General features: G+C 41.4%; 1 protein-coding gene across 1 annotated transcript; it reads right to left on the bottom strand.

Moving 5' to 3' along the window:
- Positions 1-10,551: 10,551 nt before the first annotated feature.
- CSTL1 (cystatin like 1) lies at positions 10,552-16,129 on the bottom strand. Its single transcript, XM_019718665.2, has 3 exons — positions 15,911-16,129; positions 11,347-11,460; positions 10,552-10,635 (listed from the first exon to the last, which is right to left on the bottom strand). Exons 1-3 carry the CDS (start codon positions 16,127-16,129, stop codon positions 10,552-10,554), a joined length of 417 nt encoding a protein of 138 aa, XP_019574224.2.
- Between the last annotated feature and the right edge of the window lie 2,201 nt (positions 16,130-18,330).

The raw sequence follows: 18,330 nt of genomic DNA, 5'->3' as shown, positions 1-18,330 counted from the left end.
TGCTCTTTGAACCCAAGGTCCATAAGTTTAGTACCTATGTTTTCTTCTATGCAGTTTATTGTGTCAGGTCTTATGCTTAAGTCTTTGATACATTTTGAATTAATTTTGATACATGGTGACAAATAGCAGTCCAGTTTCCTTCTTTTGCATGTGGTTATCCAATTCTCCCAGCACGATTTATTGAAGAGGCTGTCTTTCCTCCATTGTATGTTTTTAGCTTCTCTGTCAAAAATTATCTGTCCATATTTATGTGGTTTTATTTCTGGGTTCTCAATTCTATTCCATTGGTCTATGTGTTTGTTTTTCTGCCAATACCATGGTGTTTTGATTATTGTAGCCCTGTAGTACAAGCGAAAGTCAGGAAGTGTGATACCTCCATTATTGTTCTTTTTTCTTAAGATTGCTTTGGCTATTCGGGGTCTTTTGTGGTTCCAAACAAATCTGATGATTTTTTGTTCTATTTCTTTAAAAAAGTGCCATTGGGATTTTGATGGGGATTGCATTAAATCTGCATATACCTTTGGGTAATATGACCATTTTAACTATGTTGATTCTTCCAATCCATGAGCACAGAACGTCTTTCCATTTCTTTGTGTCTTCTTCAATTTCTTTCAAAAATGTCATACTTTTCAGCATATAGGTCTTTCACATCCTTGGTTAAGTTTATTCCTAGGTATTTTATTCTTTTTGCTGCAACTGCATAAGGAATTGTTTTCTGTATTTCTTTTTCTGAGATTTCATTGTTAGTATATAGGAAAGCAATGGACTTTTGTGCGTTGATTTTGTAGCCAGCAACTTTACTGTATTCATTGATTCTTTCTAATAGCTTTTTGGTGGAGTCTTTAGGGTTTTCTATATATAGCATCATGTCATCTGCAAAGAGTGATAATTTAACTTCTTCAGTCTTAATTTGGATGCCTTTTATTTCTTTCTCTTGCCTGATTGCTCTGGCAAGGACTTCCGACACTATGTTGAAAAGCAGAGGTGATAGGGGAGAGCCCTGTCGTGTTCCTGAACGTAGAGCAAAGGACTTTAGTTTTTCACCATTAATTATAAGATTGGCAGAGGGCTTGTCATATATGGCCTTTATCATGTTAAGGTATTTTCCTTCTATGCCTATTTTATTAAGTGTTTTAATCATAAATGGATGTTGAATCTTGTCAAATGCTTTTTCTGCATCAATTGATATTATCATATGATTTTGTCCTTTATTTTGTTTATGTGATGTATCACATTGATGGATTTGCGTATGTTGAACCATCCTTGTGCCCCAGGGATGACCCCACTTGGTCATGATGAATAATCTTTTTAATGCATTGTTGTATTCGATTTGCTAGAATTTTATTTAGGATTTTTGCATCTGTATTCATCAGAGATATTGGTCTGTAGTTTTCTTTTTTTGTGCTGTGTTTACCAGGTTTTGGTATCAGGGTAATATTGGCCTCATAAAATGAGTTGGGGAGTACTGTCTCTTCTTCAATTTTTTGGAAGAGTTTGAGCAGAATTGGTATTAGATCCTCTTTGAAGGCTTGGCAGAATTCACCAGTGAAGCCATCTGGTCCCAGACTTTTGCTTTTGGGAAGATTTTGGATGACTGATTCAATTTCGTTACTGGTGATCGGTCTGTTTAGATTTTCCAGTTCTTCATGGTTCAGCCTTGGAAGGCTATATGTTTCTAAGAACTTGTCCATTTCTTCTAGGTTATTGAATTTGGTGGCATATAGTCCTTCATAGTATTCTTGGATGATCCTTTGAATTTCTGTGGTGTCCGTGATAACTTCCCTGATTTCCTTTCTGATTTTGTTAATTAGTGTCTTCTCTCCTTTTATCTTAGTAAGTCTAGCCAAGGGTTTGTCAATTTTGTGAATCTATTCAAAGAACCAGCTCTTTGTCACATTAATTTTTTTTATTGTCTTTTTGTTCTCTATTTCATTTAGTTCTGCTCTGATTTTTGTTATTTCCTTTCTTCTGCTGACCTTGGGTTTCACTTGTTCTTCTTTTTCTAGTTCTGTAAGGTGTAGCATGAGGTTATTTATTTGGGATTTTTCTTGTTTCTTCAGAGAAGCCTGTAATGATATAAATTTCCCTCTTAAAACTGCTTTTGCTGCATTCCAAAAATTTTGGTAGGATGTATTTTCATTGTCATTTGTTTCTATGTATCTTTTGATCTCTCCTCTAATTTCTTCTTTGACCCAGTCCTTCTTTAAAAGTATGTTGTTTAATCTCCATGTATTTGTGGTTTTTCCTGCTTTCTTTCTGCAGTTGATATCCAATTTCAAAGCCTTGTGATCAGAGAATATGCTTGGTATGATTTCAATCTTCTTAAATTTCCTGAGGCTGATTTTATGTCACAATATATAGTCTATCCTTGAGAATGTTCCATGTACACTAGAAAAGAATATATAATCTGATGTTTTAAGATGAAGTGCTCTATATATGTCAATTATGTCCATTTCATCTAATGTGTCATTTAGGGCTGCTATCTCGTTATTTATTTTCTGTTTGGATGATCTATCCATAGCTGTCAATGATGTATTTAAATCCCCTAGTATAATTATGTTTTGGTCAATCTCTCCCTTTTGTTCTGTTAGTAGTTGCTTGGTATATTTCGGTGCTCCCTGATTGGGGGCATAAATATTGATGACTGTTATGTCTTCTTGTTGTGTAGTCCCCTTCACCATTATGAAACGTCCATCTTTGTCTCTTGTTATCTTTTTCACCTTGAAGTCTGTTTCATCTGATATCATTATGGCTACACCTGATTTTCTCTGGGTACCATTTGCTTGGAATGTCAATTTCCACCCTTTCACTTTGAGTCTATGCTTCGCCTTGTAGCTGAGATTTGTCTCTTGGAGACAGCATATGGTTGGGTTTAGTTTTTTGATCCAATCTGCTACTCTGTGCCTTTTTATTGGTGAGTTCAGTCCATTTACATTTAGGGTGATTATTGATATGTGAGGATTTCCTGTCATTCTATCTTTAGTTTTCTGGTAAGGCTGTGTCTCCATTGTTTCTTTTCCTTTTTGTTGTTGTCTATTATTTCTGTGTGGTGGTAGTCTATGATTTTTCCCTCTGTTTCTTCTTTTATTACAGTATATATTTCAGTTCTGGATTTTTTTTGAGTGATTACTCTTAAGTTTATGTAAAAGAAAGTTTGATATTTAGAGTATTCCATTATCTTCAGCACGCTTACCTTCTCCATTCCCATATTCCGGTTCAGGCCTTTACTCTCCCCATTTTTATATTTTGGTTGCCACACATTGTCCCTGTTGATGGTGGTCGAATAGCCTCCTTTAGGATTTCTTGTAGTGCAGGTTTTGTATTAGAGAATTCCCTCAGCTTCTGTATGTCTGGAAAGGTCTTTATTCCTCCTTCATATCTAAAGGACATCTTCGCTGGATACATTATTCTTGGCTCATAATTTCTCTCTTTCAATAGTTTGAGTATTTGGTTACACTCCCTCCTGGCTTGTAGAGTTTCTTTTGAAAAATCTGACGATAAATCTAATGGGCTTTCCTTTGTAGGTTACCATCGTCTTTTCCCTGGCTGCCTTGAGGATTCTTTTTTTGTCATTGATTTTAGAAAGCTTTAATACAATGTGCCTTGGAGAAGGCCTGTTGGGATTGAGGTAATTAGGTGTTCTATTTGCTTCTTGGATTCGAGGGTCCAGTTCTGTCCACAAGTTTGGGAAGTTCTCATCAACAATTTGTTTGAATATATTCTCTGTTTCCTTCTCTCTTTCCTCTCCTTCTGGTATGCCCATTATTCTTATATTGCTCTTTCTGATGGAGTCAGAATGTTCTTTCATTTCTTTTAAGTCTCAAGTCTCTTTCTTCTTCCTTCTATGTAATTTCCAGGTTTCTATCTTCGATGTCACTGATTCTTTCCTCCATTTGGTCAACTCTATTACCTAAGCTGGTTATTTCGTTCTTAATTTCTTCTATTGAGTTCTTAATCTCCAGAAATTCTATTTGGTTCTGTTTTAAAATTTCAATCTCTTTCATAAAATGTTCATGCTGTTCTTTGATTGTGTTTCTGAGTTCATTTAACTGCCTATCTGTGTTTTCTTGTATCTCGTTGAGTTTTTTCAGAATTGCAATCTTGAATTCTCTGTCATTTAAGTCACATATTTCTGTATCTTTAAGTTACTTTTCTGGAGACTTTTCACTTTCTTTCTGAGCTATCTTGTTGCCTTGGTTATTCATGGCAATTACTGATTTACTATTTCTCTTCCTAGACATCTACAGGAGTGGCTTCTGAAACAGGTTGATAGGAAGAGGTCTTTCTGTTGTTTTCCAGTACTTGTTGGTAGAATGTTTTATTTTCTCTCTGACTGCAGCCTTTTATTCTCTTTCACACGGTAGTGCTGTTTTCTCGGCACTATTCCAGCTTCTCACACAATGGGGGGATTCCCTGTGAGACGGGCTTCTCCTCTGTTAATAGTTCATCTAGGTCACAGGGCGCAGTGTCCCAGTGGGTATGCGGAGAGCTTTTGATGTTCCAAAGCTCCTCCAGGTCCAGATACAGAGCCTGTATGTTTCACCAGTTCTGTTTACTCCTGCAGGGATCCGCCCAGATAGGTGGGGCCAGGGGCGGGGTGAGTTGTGAGAGGTGGCCCAGAGCAATGGTGGCGACCACCACCACAGCTGGTCCTGCTTCCACAGCTCCCTCCCCTTTGCCGGAACTAGTTGGGCTGCAAATCTGTGTCTGCAGTCCACAGTTCTCAGAACAGCAAATATTCTATTCTTTTGATCTGACACTGCTACTGTTCTGTTTCTAGCACTGGACAGGTGGGGGCGTTGCGAGCTCTGGGAGGGGAGGGAGGGGGCGGCTAGTCTCAGTGCCTAAAGCTTCCGTTCTCTGCTCAGCAGTGAGGGTTTAAACCACCATTTTCAGCCTTCTTCCCTCAGTCTTTGCTCTGAGGTCTCTGCCATGAGCATTGGGTTCAGCCATGTTATATGGTGTGCCTTCAGCCCTGTGGGCCATAAGCGGAGCCCTAGCAGTCCGAGGTCTTCCCTCTCCCACAGTTGCGGTAGTTCCGGGAAGCAGCGAGCTCGGAGCACTGAGCTAGGTCTGCGTCCTTTGCCTGCGTGGCTCCGTTTCTGCACATCTCCCTTCCCTCCTCCCCCACTCGCGCGATTCGCCCACCTTTAGGTGACCTCGGTGTGGGCCTCTTCGTCTTGCCTGTCTGCTGTGCAGGGAGTCCTTTGTGGAGTTTTTGTTGTCTGATTCGTTGTAAATTCCAGGGGAGCTTTTCAGAGGCTCACCTCACACCGCCATTTTGATAACGTTTCTCTTTTTTGTTTGCCTAATATAACCTTTTTCATCCTTTTACTTTCAACCTTCCCATATTATTATATTAGAAGTAGTTTCTTGTATACAGCATATAGTGGAGTCATTTTATTTTTTCAATTCAGTCTATGAATCTCTGTCTTTCAATTGCCTTATTTAAGCCACTTATGTGTAGTTTGAACATGCTATTTAATATAATTATTGATATGTATGGGCTTTAATCTGTCACTTTACTCTTTGCCTTGTTTGTTCTGTTGTGTTTTTGTTGTTGTTGTTGTTGTTTCTGTTTTCTTTATTCTTTCTTCCTGTGAGTTACTTGCACATTTTTAAAGAATTCCATTTTTATGTATCTACACTGTTTTTGAGTGTATCTGTTTTCATAGTCTTTTTAGTGGCGCTCTCGATATTACATTATAGATACATAACTTGTCAGTCTACTGGTGTTGATATTTTACCACTTTGAATAAAATGTAGAAAGTACCTACTTTTACATCCCTTTATCATTCCTCATTTACAAGTGCCTTAAATATTTCTTCTATATACACTGAGAACCACATCAGACAATGGTATAATTTTTGCTTCAACCATCAAACATAATTTAGAAAACTCAAGATAATAAAAGCATATTGTACTTACCCAAATTTTCACTTTTTGTGTTCTTCATTTCTGATCTTCCAAGACTCCTTCTTTTATAAATTTCTTTCTATTTAGAGAAATTCTTTTAGCTATTCTTTTAGGTTAAGTTTTTCTGGTGCAAATTCTCTTAGTTTCCTTTCATCTGAGAATGGCTTAATTTCCCCTTCATTCCTGAGGGATATTTTTGGTAGATATAAGATTCTGCGTTGAAACGGTTTTTGTTTGTTTGTTTTCTTTTCATCACCTGAAAACATTGCACCACTTCTGGCCTCCATGGTTTAAGATGAGAAATCTGCTGTCATCTAAATTGTTCTTTCCCTCCCTATAGGTAAAGAGTCTTTTCTCTTTCACTGTTTTCAAGATGTTTTCTTTATGGGCTATCAGTTGGCTCTGTGGTTAGAGCACAGTGCTCAAAACACCAAGGTCACCCGTGCTATTCTCACATAGGTCATTGAGAAACAACAGCTTGAGTTTGGAGCTGAACCACCGGTGGGCAGCTGGTTGGCTCAGTGGTTAGAGTGAGGTGCTCATAACACCAAGGTCGCTCCACAACTAGATTGAAAACAATGACTTGACTTGGAGCTGAGATGCACCCCCCACAAGTAGATTGAAAAACAACAACTTGACATCTTGAAAACACACACTGTTCCCAAATTAAAAAAAAAAAAAAAAAAGATTTTTTTCTTTGCCGGTAGTTTTCAAAAGTTTGACTCCAGTGTGTCTTAGTGTGGATTTCTTTGGGTTTATCCTGTTTAGGATTATTTCAGTTTTTTAAATCTGTAGATTTAGGTATTTTTCCAAATTTGGGAAGTTCTCAGCCATTGTTTTTTTAGTTTTCAGCCCCTCTCTCTTTTCCTTCTGGGACCCCCAATGTGTTAGATCTTGTGTAAGGCTCTGTTCATTTCTATTCAGTCAGCTTTCTCTCTGTTGTTCAGATTGGGTAGTTTCTATTGTTCTCTCTTCCAGTTCACTGATTCTTCCTCTGTTCCCTCATTACACTGTTGAGCCCATCCATTGAGTTTTGTATTTCAGTTACTATATTTTTCAATTCTAAAATTTCCATTTGTTTCTCCTTTATGTGTTCTCTTCGCTGAGATTTTCTATACCTTTGTTGAAACTTCCTATTTGTTCATTTGAAGCATGTTCACAGTCTCTCATTGCAACATTTTTATAATGACTACTTTAAAATCCTTATTAAATTATTTTAACATCCGCGTCATCTTTCTGTTAATATCTGTTCTTTGTTTTTTCTCATTTAAGTTGAATTTTTTGGGGCTGTTAGTAGGACAGTGATTTTCTAATAAAACCTGGATGTTTTCATATTGGAACTCTAATCATATTTATATCTCTTTTAGCAGGCCTCTTCTGGCATTGCTTTGATAGGGAAACAGGGCACTGCCTCATTACTGTAGGGTGAGGCTGGAATCCCAGTTTCCCCCACTCAGTCTCTGTTGACAAAGGTGTTGGGGAGGACTCTTCATCATAGCTAGACAGGGGTTTGAGAGTTCAAGCTCCCCACTAGGTCTCTGCTGATACCACTTTGATTGGGAAGGGCAGGAGTGCCTCATCTCTGCTTCCCATATGTCCCTTCTGACACTACCTGGGAGAAATAGAAGTCCAGGCTTTCCACAGGTCCTCACTATCGTTACAGGGAGTCGGGGGTTATTGCTACCCAATGGCAATGAAGGCCTAGCCCCGTGCCTGGTCTTCTCTGACACCACTGCAATGTGGGTGTTGAGCTCCTCATTATAACCTCGAGAGAGTGAAAGTCTAGGCTCCCTCGTCAGCTCTTGCTGAGTGTTGTGGAGCCTCATCTTTCTTGGTGTTTAGCTAGAGCAGAGCAATCATTGTCGAAATGTTTTCTGTCCGGGCAGCTGCCCCTGTCTTAGCCCTTTGGCTAAACAGAAGAAGCTTTTGTTGAGGCATTTTTATCTGTATATGTTAGTACTTCCAGGTTGTCAGTTTCCTCAGCCCCAAGTCTGAGATATAAGAAGCTAAAAGAAAACCAGTGTATCAGCTTCTTGAGGGTGCTATAACAAATTATAACACACTTGGTGGTTTAAACTGCGGAGATTTATTCTCACACAGTTCCGGAGCCATGAAGTCTGAGATCAAAGGTTTTGTCAGGACTGTGCTCCCTCCAGGGATTCTAGGAGAGAATCTGTTCCTTACTTCTTCCAGCTTATGGCTAGTAGCTGCTGGCATTACTGTGCTGTGGTCACATCACTGCCATCTCTGCCTCATCCTCATACATCTTATCCCGCATGTGTCTCTGCCAAATCTCTTTCTGCCTCTCTTTTATAAGGAGACCTTTCTTGGGTCTCTTAGAGGTCAGGGCCTGTATGCCTCAGTCCTATTATAGATGTAAGCCCTGCACCTTCCCTTTCTAGTTGCCGTTTATAAAAGCAAGATGGGTGGGTTGGGCAGGGGGAGTTCTTTTTAAAAATTCAAAGCAAAACCAAAGTTTGGTAGAATATTATAAAAAGATTAGAGTATCAATATGAAATTACATAAAATAAAGATATAAATAAAACAATTAGGCCACATATAAAAAAGTAAAAACTTAGAGTTTAAGGCTTAAATCAATAATTAAGTAACGTTAGGTAAATTAAGTAAAAAAATTTAAATGTTAGAAGATCTTGAGTAAATTAGCTAAAGGCTGCACATGCACACGTCCTATTATCCATCAATTCCACTCTTAGGTATGTACCCAAAAGAGAAACATGTGCATATGTCCACCATTAAGTGTGTCCATACATGTTTATTCTTAATAGCTAGAAACTATTCAAAAGTCCATTATCAGTAGAATGGATAAATTGTGGTGTATTCACACAATGGAATTCTACACAATAATAAAAGTGAACTACAAGTACACACAACATGGATGAATTCAGGAATACATTGAGTGAAAGAAGCAGAAACAAAATAATATATACCACGATTCCATTTCTAAAAGTCCAACCAACAGGCCAGACTCAGCTAGGATGTTAGGATCTGGACAGAGGTTACCTTTCGGGTCTCCTCACCTGTATCATGGAGGTAAGAGTTGCCGTTTCATAGGGTTGTCATGACCAAATGAGATAAATAGGGCAGCAGGCCAGTGCCAGTCATCCATTCAGTCCTCAGTGATGTCAGATCTGCAAAACTGGATGCTTCTGTCTTCCCTCTTTTTTATACAACAATTTCACTACCTTTAACCCTCACCTCCATTCTCCCTTCTCCCTCAGGCCTCTCAGGCATATTTGAGGTTCTTGCTTGTATGTTTATTCTTCCCATTTGGAAATCCTCTCTCAGGTTTCCATTATGACTGTGTTGGTGGGATTTCTCCCTGAGGAGGAGACCAACTGGTCCAGTGGTATGCTCTCAAACCACATCTACTCCCTGTATCTGGTCCAGGTGCACCTTCTCTGCTCAACAATAAGTCACATGAGGGAAGACACCATAAGTCTCATCCCACCAACAAGGAGCATGCGAAAGGCTCAAGAACTCTCTGTGAAGAGACATTCCCTCACCTGCCTGAGGCTGCTGTCCTTAGAAAAGTCTGCTTGCAAATTTGGCCTTGGCTGGAGTATGGGAATTTGGATGGTAAGCAATTTCCCTACACTGATATAAAACTTCTCCTAAATGACAAAATGGCCTCAGTGTGTCTATATCATTTGTACAATGTGAATTATGCTGAACATTTACTTTCTCCGTGGGAGTTTGAAATTTGGGTCATGTTAGGCAGAGGTTGACTACGTAAACAGCTCCAGTGAAAATCCATGGTACTGAGTTTCTAACGAGCTTCCCTGGTAGATAACATTTCACATGTGCGACCAAAAGCATGTCCTATGTAACTACACTGGGAGAGGACTCTAGAAGCCTGTGCCTGGTTTCCTGGAACTTCTCCTCATGAGCCTTTTCTCTTTGCTGATTTTGCTCTGTGTGCTTGCACTGTAATGAATCACATCCATGAGGACAACTCTGTGCCGAGCCCTTGGAGTCCTTCTAGGGCATCACTGACTCTGGGTGTTTGGTCTTGGGGACCTCAGACACACACACAAAGACATGTGTCAGTCAGAGTTGTATGTGCATGGGGAAAAAATAGAGCTCCCCCAAGCTCGGACCAGAAGTCAGGATGTGCCTAAGTAATGAAAAGCCTCAGAGATATGGGCTGAAATAGAAAAAAATATAAGATTCCCCCAAAGAGTTAACAATCTTCTGCTCAAATTGCACCAGCCCCACAAGAACTACTGAATATGTACATAAGTGAGTGTGAGTGTGAGAGAGTGTATGTGAATGCATGTTTGCATTTATATGAATGTGTGAGTGTTCACGTACGTGTACTGTGTGATTGCATGTGTCTATGCTATGTGAGTGTGTAAGAGTGTGTTAGTGCACATGTGTGAATGTGTAAGAGTGTGTTAGTGCACATGTGTGAGTGTGTGCAAATGTAAACGGGTTGTATTTGTGTGTGAATATGTCTGTGAGTGTGAGTGTGAATGTGAGTGAGTGTGAGTGTGAGCACAAGTGGGTGTGTAGCGGGACCCTGCTGAGGGCGATGAGGTCCTTCCAGAAGTCTCTAATAGAAAGTGCACAGCGTGACCGTTTAAGTTTTCATCAAGGATTTTTGCACAAACACATTTAGACCTCCACACAGGAGTTGTTCCAAAGCTGGTAATAGTTCATCCAGGGCACAGTGTACATCAAAAAATCACAAGTGAAACTCTGTGGAAGGAGAAAGAACACAATCATATTTCACAATCATGTTTCTAAGGCAAACAAAAATCTCCTGTCCTCTTAGGTCCTCACTGGGGAGCCTGTACCCATCACTGAGGCTGCACACTGACCACGTGGGTGAGACGGGTCTGCTCACAGTCATGTAGTGGGGGCAGAAGAGGTGCCAGGCCCAGAAGAGGAATGTCATCTGGGGCTCTCCCTGCCCAGACACTTGGGACCTGGAGCACACATACTTTGAGAGCCCTCCCCTACCCTGACTCCAATCCTCTACCTGCACCCAGGCATAGGGAGACCCTCAGATCTGCCAGTAGGTGGTGCCACCAGGAGGGACCAGGAAAAGTGTGGGCAGAAGCTGGAGGACAAGGAGGCAATTGGATAATCCTCAGGGCCCTGGAGAGTGTAAGCCGAGACCAAAACAATGTCCTGAAGGAAAGAACATGTTGCTTCCACTGAGGGCCAGGAATGGGCCAGGTGATATAGAGGGCTGGGACCAGGACTGTGCCAGCGCTGACTCAACTAGAGAGCCTTTCTCCCACCCCCCACAACTACAATGGCCTCAGCAGCCATACCACTGTGTCTCGCTCTGCCCCAACGCACACAGCTGGAAAAGCTGTCAATGCTCAATTCATGTTAATTTATAAATATTACTTTTTTCAGTCTTGGTCAGGAGTCACTTCTCAAATAACTGCCACTACACACCTTTTTCAAATTCTTATTGCTCTGAATGGCACACGAACGACTTTTTGTGCTGTTCCTCTTGCACTTGGTCCGGCTAATCTTCACACTGACCAGATACTCCACTCCCGTAGTCAGCTTCCAAGAAACAATGACACTGTTAGTTTTGACTCAAAGCATCCAGTTGCTGACTCCTTCCAGAAAGACTAAGTGGAGAGTGAAGCCCCATGAGCCACAGCACCTGTGCCTGGCTCCTCCACCAAAGCATTTTTCCCTCCTTCCCTCCAGCTGGAGGATGCACAGTGGCACTGTGGCCCCTGGTCACCTGACCCAGCATGTGTGCAGCCATTCCCTTGCTCTGCACTGGCTTCACTGGTGCAGCCACAGATGGGTCTCACCTGTCCTCTTTGTATCCTCAGGATGAGGGAGATAACACATCAAGTTTGGCCACCCAGCAGCCCCAGAGCACCCCAGATCTGCACATATGGTCCTTAGAATGCATAGAGCCTGCCACACCTTATTCCTGGGTTCTTCCAGTCCCTTCAGCCATGTCTTCTCTCCCTACTCTCCTTCCCAACCAACCTGATGGGAGGCAGTCCAGCAATACAGTTGAAAACACTTAGGAATCACACTGATTTGGAGCAAGTCCATCCACTAGCACTTTGACCTTAAGCAACTGTCTAGCAACCTCAGTTTCCTCACAGAGTACAAATAATAACTATGCCTGCTCAAGGAGTTGTTAGGTGGGCTAAAGAGAAGCATGCATTTCACTGAACGCATAAAATGGATTTTACAGTAACTTAATAATTATGAATTATTAAATGTTTTACTAAGTGTTGGGAACATTACTCTGAAGCAGCAATGAAATTGGAAAAGTGTCAGAAGAGAAGATGTAAGAATTGTGCTTGAGTTCTGGCTTTAGCCCCTTCCAACTCTATTACCCTGGCCAAGTCCCTCCATCTCCGTGAGTCTCAGTTTTCTCATCTACAAAATGGGGAGAACAGTGCCAATTTCCTCATATTGGTGTATGTGAACGGTGACTACATAAACTATGTAGAATGCATGCCAGGGCCACTACCTGGTTTTGTGATATATCTTCTTGCACTCATATTCAAGTGCAAGGTGTAAGGCTTAAAGACGTGAGGGCAAAAAGACTGGGAAAGCCTTGGTGGCAGGTAAGCCCCACACCCAGAAGTGAAACTAATAAATGGTTTGTGTTGGAAACTGGGCTGGATTCACCAATAACTATGTGGACGACAGAGTTCTACCTCATGAGGGGAGAAGCTCCTGGAAGTTCCTGCTTTGTTGTCCAAATGCAAACGAAGTGACCAAACCAAAAAGAAGGCTTCCACTCTCTGGAGTCGCCATAGAAGGTGAGAGTGCTCACACTGGCCCTGGGAAGAAAGCACCCCTAGAAAAACCTCAAGGTACGTAGTGTGGCAGGGGGAGGAGGCCTGAAGGCAGTACCACCATCCTGGTCCCTGCATCCAATGGAAGAACCTCAGGATGCAGGGCTCCTGAGCTCTTCATCAAAGGATAGTTCCATGCAGGCATTGGTATTTTGCAGGGCTTGTGACAAGCACTGTCATACTGACCTTCAGTATAGTCTGTATCTATGAAGAAACTAAAACACTGGCCATAAATTTAACTAACATTCCAGTGTACGAAGTGTTTTCTTATTCATTATTAGACTTGACTGTTAAATAACAGTAGGAATACTCAATACAAATATTTTTACAAGTGGCGTTTCACTCTTACTCAGCCCATTTTGCAGGTGAGGTAAACTGAAGCCTGCAGGGTATGGATGGCACTTGACCAAGATTCCACAATTAGGAAGATCTGGTCATCAAACCCAGAAGATGCCCACCTCTTGTAGCCCTCTCTGAGGTATTAGGATGAACACAATTATGTGGTAACAGGTATGGATATGCCCAGGGATTTTTGTCCCAGATCACCCAGATACAGTCACTCTGTCAATTCATCCATTTGAATGACATCAAAAGTTTGCTCACAAACAATTCTTTCAGAGTTAACTGTTAATGACAACAAATGGATTCCACAAGACAGGTCTCCTCAGATTCTCAGATTTATCCTTGGGAAGACTGGTGGGGAGAACAAACCAACTTCCAAAAGAACTTCAGTTGAGGGCTGCCACCTTGTGTCCAAGTCACCCCAATGTTCTTGGCCCGGATGAGCCTCCATCTTGCAGCAAGTGTACATTACTGAGACAGGAATAGCTGATGTCTCATGCTGTGACATGAGGCCCATTTGTCACATTAACACTGCCTGACCCTCTCTGCCCCCGCATTCTGGCTGCTTTCTCCTATTCCTGCTGCCCATCTCTGATCAGAGCCCTTTTCTCGCAGTTATTTTCTTTTAATTCAGTTAATTGAATTAATATGTAGCATTGCCTCTGCCCTAATTTACATGGTTTACTGACAAGGAGAAAATTCTGAGATGTTCTAAATTAAATTACTGCAGCCAGAGAGTGAGATAAAGAGACAGAACTGTTAGTCTGTTAAAGGCTGCAGGCCAGTTAACAAAAGACTGCTCATACTCCTTCTATGTCTGCTGGAATTTCAGATTAATTTCCAGGTAGCTATTTCCACAGATTATTTCAGCCAAGCACCATTGGACTCCAGGAGCCTCTGCTTCTTGTTTGCATGTGGGCTTTCAGAGCTCCTGTCCCCAGCCGATCCACAGGAGTGGACATTTCTTCCCTTCCTCCCTCCCTCCTTCCCTCCCTCCCACCCTCCCTCCCTTCCTTCCTTCTTTTCCCTCCCTTTTTTCCTTCCTTCCTTCCTTCCTTCCTTCCTTCCTTCCTTCCTTCCTTCCTTCCTTCCTTCCTTCCTTCCTTCCTTCCTTCCTTCCTTTCCTCCCTCTCTCCTTCCCTCCCTCCTTCTTTCCTTCCTTCCTTCTTTCTTATTAGTTTCAGGTGTACATGGACATTTCTTTTTGCCAACTGCACCTATCCCAGAGCTGGCCCTGCTTAATTTTCTCCCACTCATTTACCTATAGCTAATGTAAATTCTTTCAGATGGCTGACATCTTTCTTTCCCCTACCCCCTACCTGACGTACAAAAATGCTTGCAAATTCCAAGACAGTAGTAGACATGTATGTCTTTTCAACTGCTGGTGGTTGGACTTCATGCCCCAAGACAGTTATTTTTTTTGGTAAGCAGTTTTGCCTCAGTAAAACCTTTCTTAAAGACTTTCTGCTATGGAAGTTAAATTTTTTTTTTAACATTACTATCTGATTGTCATGTCCCTCACAACACAGGCAATGAGCGAACGAGATGGGGCGGGGAAGGGTTAAGAAAGTAAGAAACAGAAATCAAGAAAGTTATGAAATAGGGCCCAAGGGTTTCACAGCCTCAAAGGACTGAGAGCCCTGAATCGGGTCACCTGGTCGCTTTTATTGATGCACACACAAGAAAGCAACATTGTTTTCTCCAAGGTCTGTGAATTTCACACATTACACTAAGAAACTGATTTGAACTAATTACCCTTGCCTGCAAACAGCTGAACCGTCAGTTTCAGGATGTACCTCTCCAAGAGACAAAACCTTTATGCTGAAACTTACTGAAATGGATAGATGGAGAACTGATGTAATTACACCATTGAATCTCTTCCCAAGCAGGTTGTGGGAAGGAATGCAGCCACAAAGGCAGAAGCTCTCCTTAGCCAGGGGATGGTGGGGGTTTATGCCCACCTCTATCAACCCTGAGGGTTCCCTTGTTGGTCCCCACTGGACTGTGCCTGGCTTGAGTTTTCCCCTCCCGTGGGGAATCTTACTCGTCATTGGCTAACCAGACAGGGAGACATAAAGTGTAAGCACAAAGGTGAAACAAGGTCCCTGAAAGGATTAGTCTCACAGACTCTCCTTTCTTTAGGGGCAGGTACCAGGGGACAGACAGGTAGGCTGTTGCGTGACAACATCTGATCTTAAGGGGAAGTTAAACCAACAAAAGTGATTTTAGAACAACTTTTCTTTCCTCTATCATCTTTCAATTGACATCAGAAAACTTTATACGAAAAACAAATAAAAGGAGAAATGATGTGGTTGAAGCCTAGCCCTTACTCCCTCTGCTCTCCTCCTGCCAAAAAGCACTCTGTGTAATTCCAGGATTCTGTAGAACACAGCTAGAAAGTCCAGACTTAGATTTTATAACCCTGGACATTGCAATATTATTGTTGAGGGGAACCTATAGAGAATGTTTATATTTTGCCAAATGAGACCATTATAGAAAGCTTTTCATTTGCTTTCACTTTGATAGGACCTTATATCAGAATGAAAGACAATTCTTCCCAAGGGAGAACAGTTGAGAACCTCAGGGGACATTTTTGCTTCAGACTAAGAGTAACAGAGTTAGGGATTCACTGCAGTCCTTAGACTAGCACTTTGGAAGCATGGCTAAGGCAACTCTGGGGTCTGAACCACTTTAAAGTTCACCCCTTCCAAGTGTAGTCACTCCCAACTTGGTGAAACAACCCCTTGGTTCTCTCTGGGAGCCACACCATATCCGCGTATGTGCAAATGGGCAAGAATGGGGGCATTGCCCACATCTGGATAAACTGAGACACAAACCTGCATATGGCTTTGAAGTAGCTTGTCTACTCGAAATAAGTAGGTGTCATTGCTCACATTGTTGTAGTTTTCAATGAAGAATTTGAGTGTTGAATTCATGTTTTTCTTGCTCATGGACTTCTCCTGGAAGCCTCCCCACCTTTGAAAGTGACCCAATTTGGCCACCAGGACTAGAGCAGCCAGTAGCAGCAGCAGATTTCTCCAGCATACACCTCCCATCTCTGCAGCCTCAGAAGCCTCCTATCCACTGCACCTTCCAGGGTGGGGAGGTGCCAGGCTCGGGATTGCTCACTGTCCCTCGACGGCTTTTGCCAAAACGGGCTTTCCCAGGAAATGAGTACCTGTATTTAAACAGAGACCGAGACAAGAACCTCTTCTGTCCGAGGCCCTGCCCACAGTTTGACTGAAGGACTAGCCAGGGAAATCTCCCTGTGTGGCTGCCCAACCCATTCTCAGGTCAGGTCATTCTCTAACCCATTTGGTTCTTTGGTGATTCAGGAAAGCAAAGTTTCTAAACACCTGCCAAGATGAGTAAGACCCTCTTCCTGCCTTCACACCCAGCAAGGAAGAAAGCCTCCAGAACAGACATTTATAGTGCTATGCAATAAGAGCTAGTGTATTGGACAGAGGAGAGCCATTTGTGAGAATGGAGAAAGGCTATGGAGAGCATAATATTTGAGCTGGGCTATAAGGAATCAGAGACTGGAACAGGGTGTGGTATATTCTGCTTACCTACCTTGGGTTCCAACTATCTAACTCAGCCATTAACTACAGAAAAATGTATACACATTTTAAGAAAGGAAAACTGTATTAAAATTGTAATACTTAATATATAATGATAACAAAAGATGAATACAAGTCATGTTTGACTTCTGCAATTACAAGAGGTGCTCAAAGTGGTTACCATCAGCATCCAGACACTTCTGATTATGGTGAACTACTGCTTGAGCAACGTTGACCAAAGTGTCCACTTGTATACATTTTTTTTTGGCACCCCCGGTATTATCTGTGCTTCTCTGTAGAATCTCTTTACTCACCTGCCACCTGCTCACCATAGATTTCTGCCTGCTGGATCCTACTGTGCCTGCAGGCTCTGACACCAGCCTTTGCTATCTTGGTATGACCCCAGCAGAGCTTTGTGAGGTAATCCCAGCTTCCCTTTGAGGGAAGAATACACTGTGAGCCTTATTTAGAAGGTAAGCATGTGGTTTTGATGCTTGTCAGATGGAGGGGGGGAATGGTTGAAAAGGGGGAAGAGATTAAGAAGTTATAAAAATTGCCAGTTATAAAAACAGTCACAGGAATGTAAGTACAGCATAGGGAATATAGTCAATAATATAATAACTATGTATAGTGTCACATGGGTACTAGACTTATTGGGGTGATCACTTTATATAAATGTTTAATAACTATGCTGTACTTTTGAAACTAATGTTATATTGTATGTCAACTGTAATTGAAAAAATTTTTTAATTATTTTTTTAAAAAGGAAGTTAATCACGCAGACCCCTGAAGGTTGGGTATTGTCTGTGTAAGAAAGGAAATCCTCCTATACCTTCTTTCGGTCTCTGGCTTGGCCTAAGATTAAACTGACCTAAGGCAGAGGAGCAGGAGAAAAGCACATAAGTTTTATTGAATTTTTACACGTACATGGGCGTACTCACAAGAGAATGGCCACCCAAAGAAGTGATCAGAGCAGGAAGTTTTTTATTGTAAACAAACAATAAATTTGTAAAGCATTGACAAGACAAAGGGATTTGGGTATAGGTAGTGAATGCTGAAGAAGTAGCAAGGTCTGTTTATATTGCCTTCTTCCCCTAAATTCCCTATTTCTAGTGATAAGAATGTCTCCCTTCCTCCTCTTATAAGGAGGGCATATTTCACATATGTTTATCTCCTGTTTTCAAGGGAGGAGGGTGTAGAGAGATCAGAGTGTCCTTCTTGCCTCTGCCATTTTCTCAAACTTCTTTAGCTTAAGATATTCAATAGGTCAAGGCACACTATTTTAGGATAGCTATCCTGAACCCAATCACCTATACCCAGAAGCCCACAAGAACTCTCTATTTTTAAAGCACTCATTAAAGTAGGATCTTGAATGGGGTCCTGCTCCAGAAAAAGAATGTTAGTGGGACAATTGATGAAATGTGAATAAAGTCTGCAGGTTAGTTAATAGTATTATACAAATTGTTAACTTCCTAGTTCTCACCACTGTAATTATGTGGGGTGAAGGGTATATCAGAACATTTATGCTATTTTCATAACCTTTTTGTGAATCTGAAATTATTTCAAAATAAAGGTAAAAGTGTTCAAAAATAAATAAATAAGACACTGGAATGTGGAAAGCAGCATGATACACTGGGGAAAGCATGGGCCTTGCCATCCCAGTTTCGAATCTTTTGTTGGGTGACTGGGAGAATTAC

The sequence above is a fragment of the Rhinolophus sinicus genome, chromosome 13 (assembly GCF_057876585.1).
Source record: "Rhinolophus sinicus isolate RSI-liver-muscle chromosome 13, RSI-T2T, whole genome shotgun sequence".
In the NCBI taxonomy this organism is placed as follows: domain Eukaryota; kingdom Metazoa; phylum Chordata; class Mammalia; order Chiroptera; family Rhinolophidae; genus Rhinolophus; species Rhinolophus sinicus.
Note: the sequence above shows the minus strand (reverse complement) of the source record. Positions and strands in the feature narration are given on the sequence as shown.

Bases quoted from the DNA above. Each gene is read 5' to 3' on its own strand.
- CSTL1 (XM_019718665.2), bottom strand. From the start codon at position 16,129: ATGGGAGGTGTATGCTGGAGAAATCTGCTGCTGCTACTGGCTGCTCTA. The intron at 11,461-15,910 runs GTTTGTGTCTCA...GTTTCTTGGAAG, and splicing joins TACTTCAAAGCCATATGCAG to CTGACTACGGGAGTGGAGTA. The intron at 10,636-11,346 runs GTGTGTAGTGGC...CTCCTTCCACAG, and splicing joins GCAATAAGAATTTGAAAAAG to AGTTTCACTTGTGATTTTTT.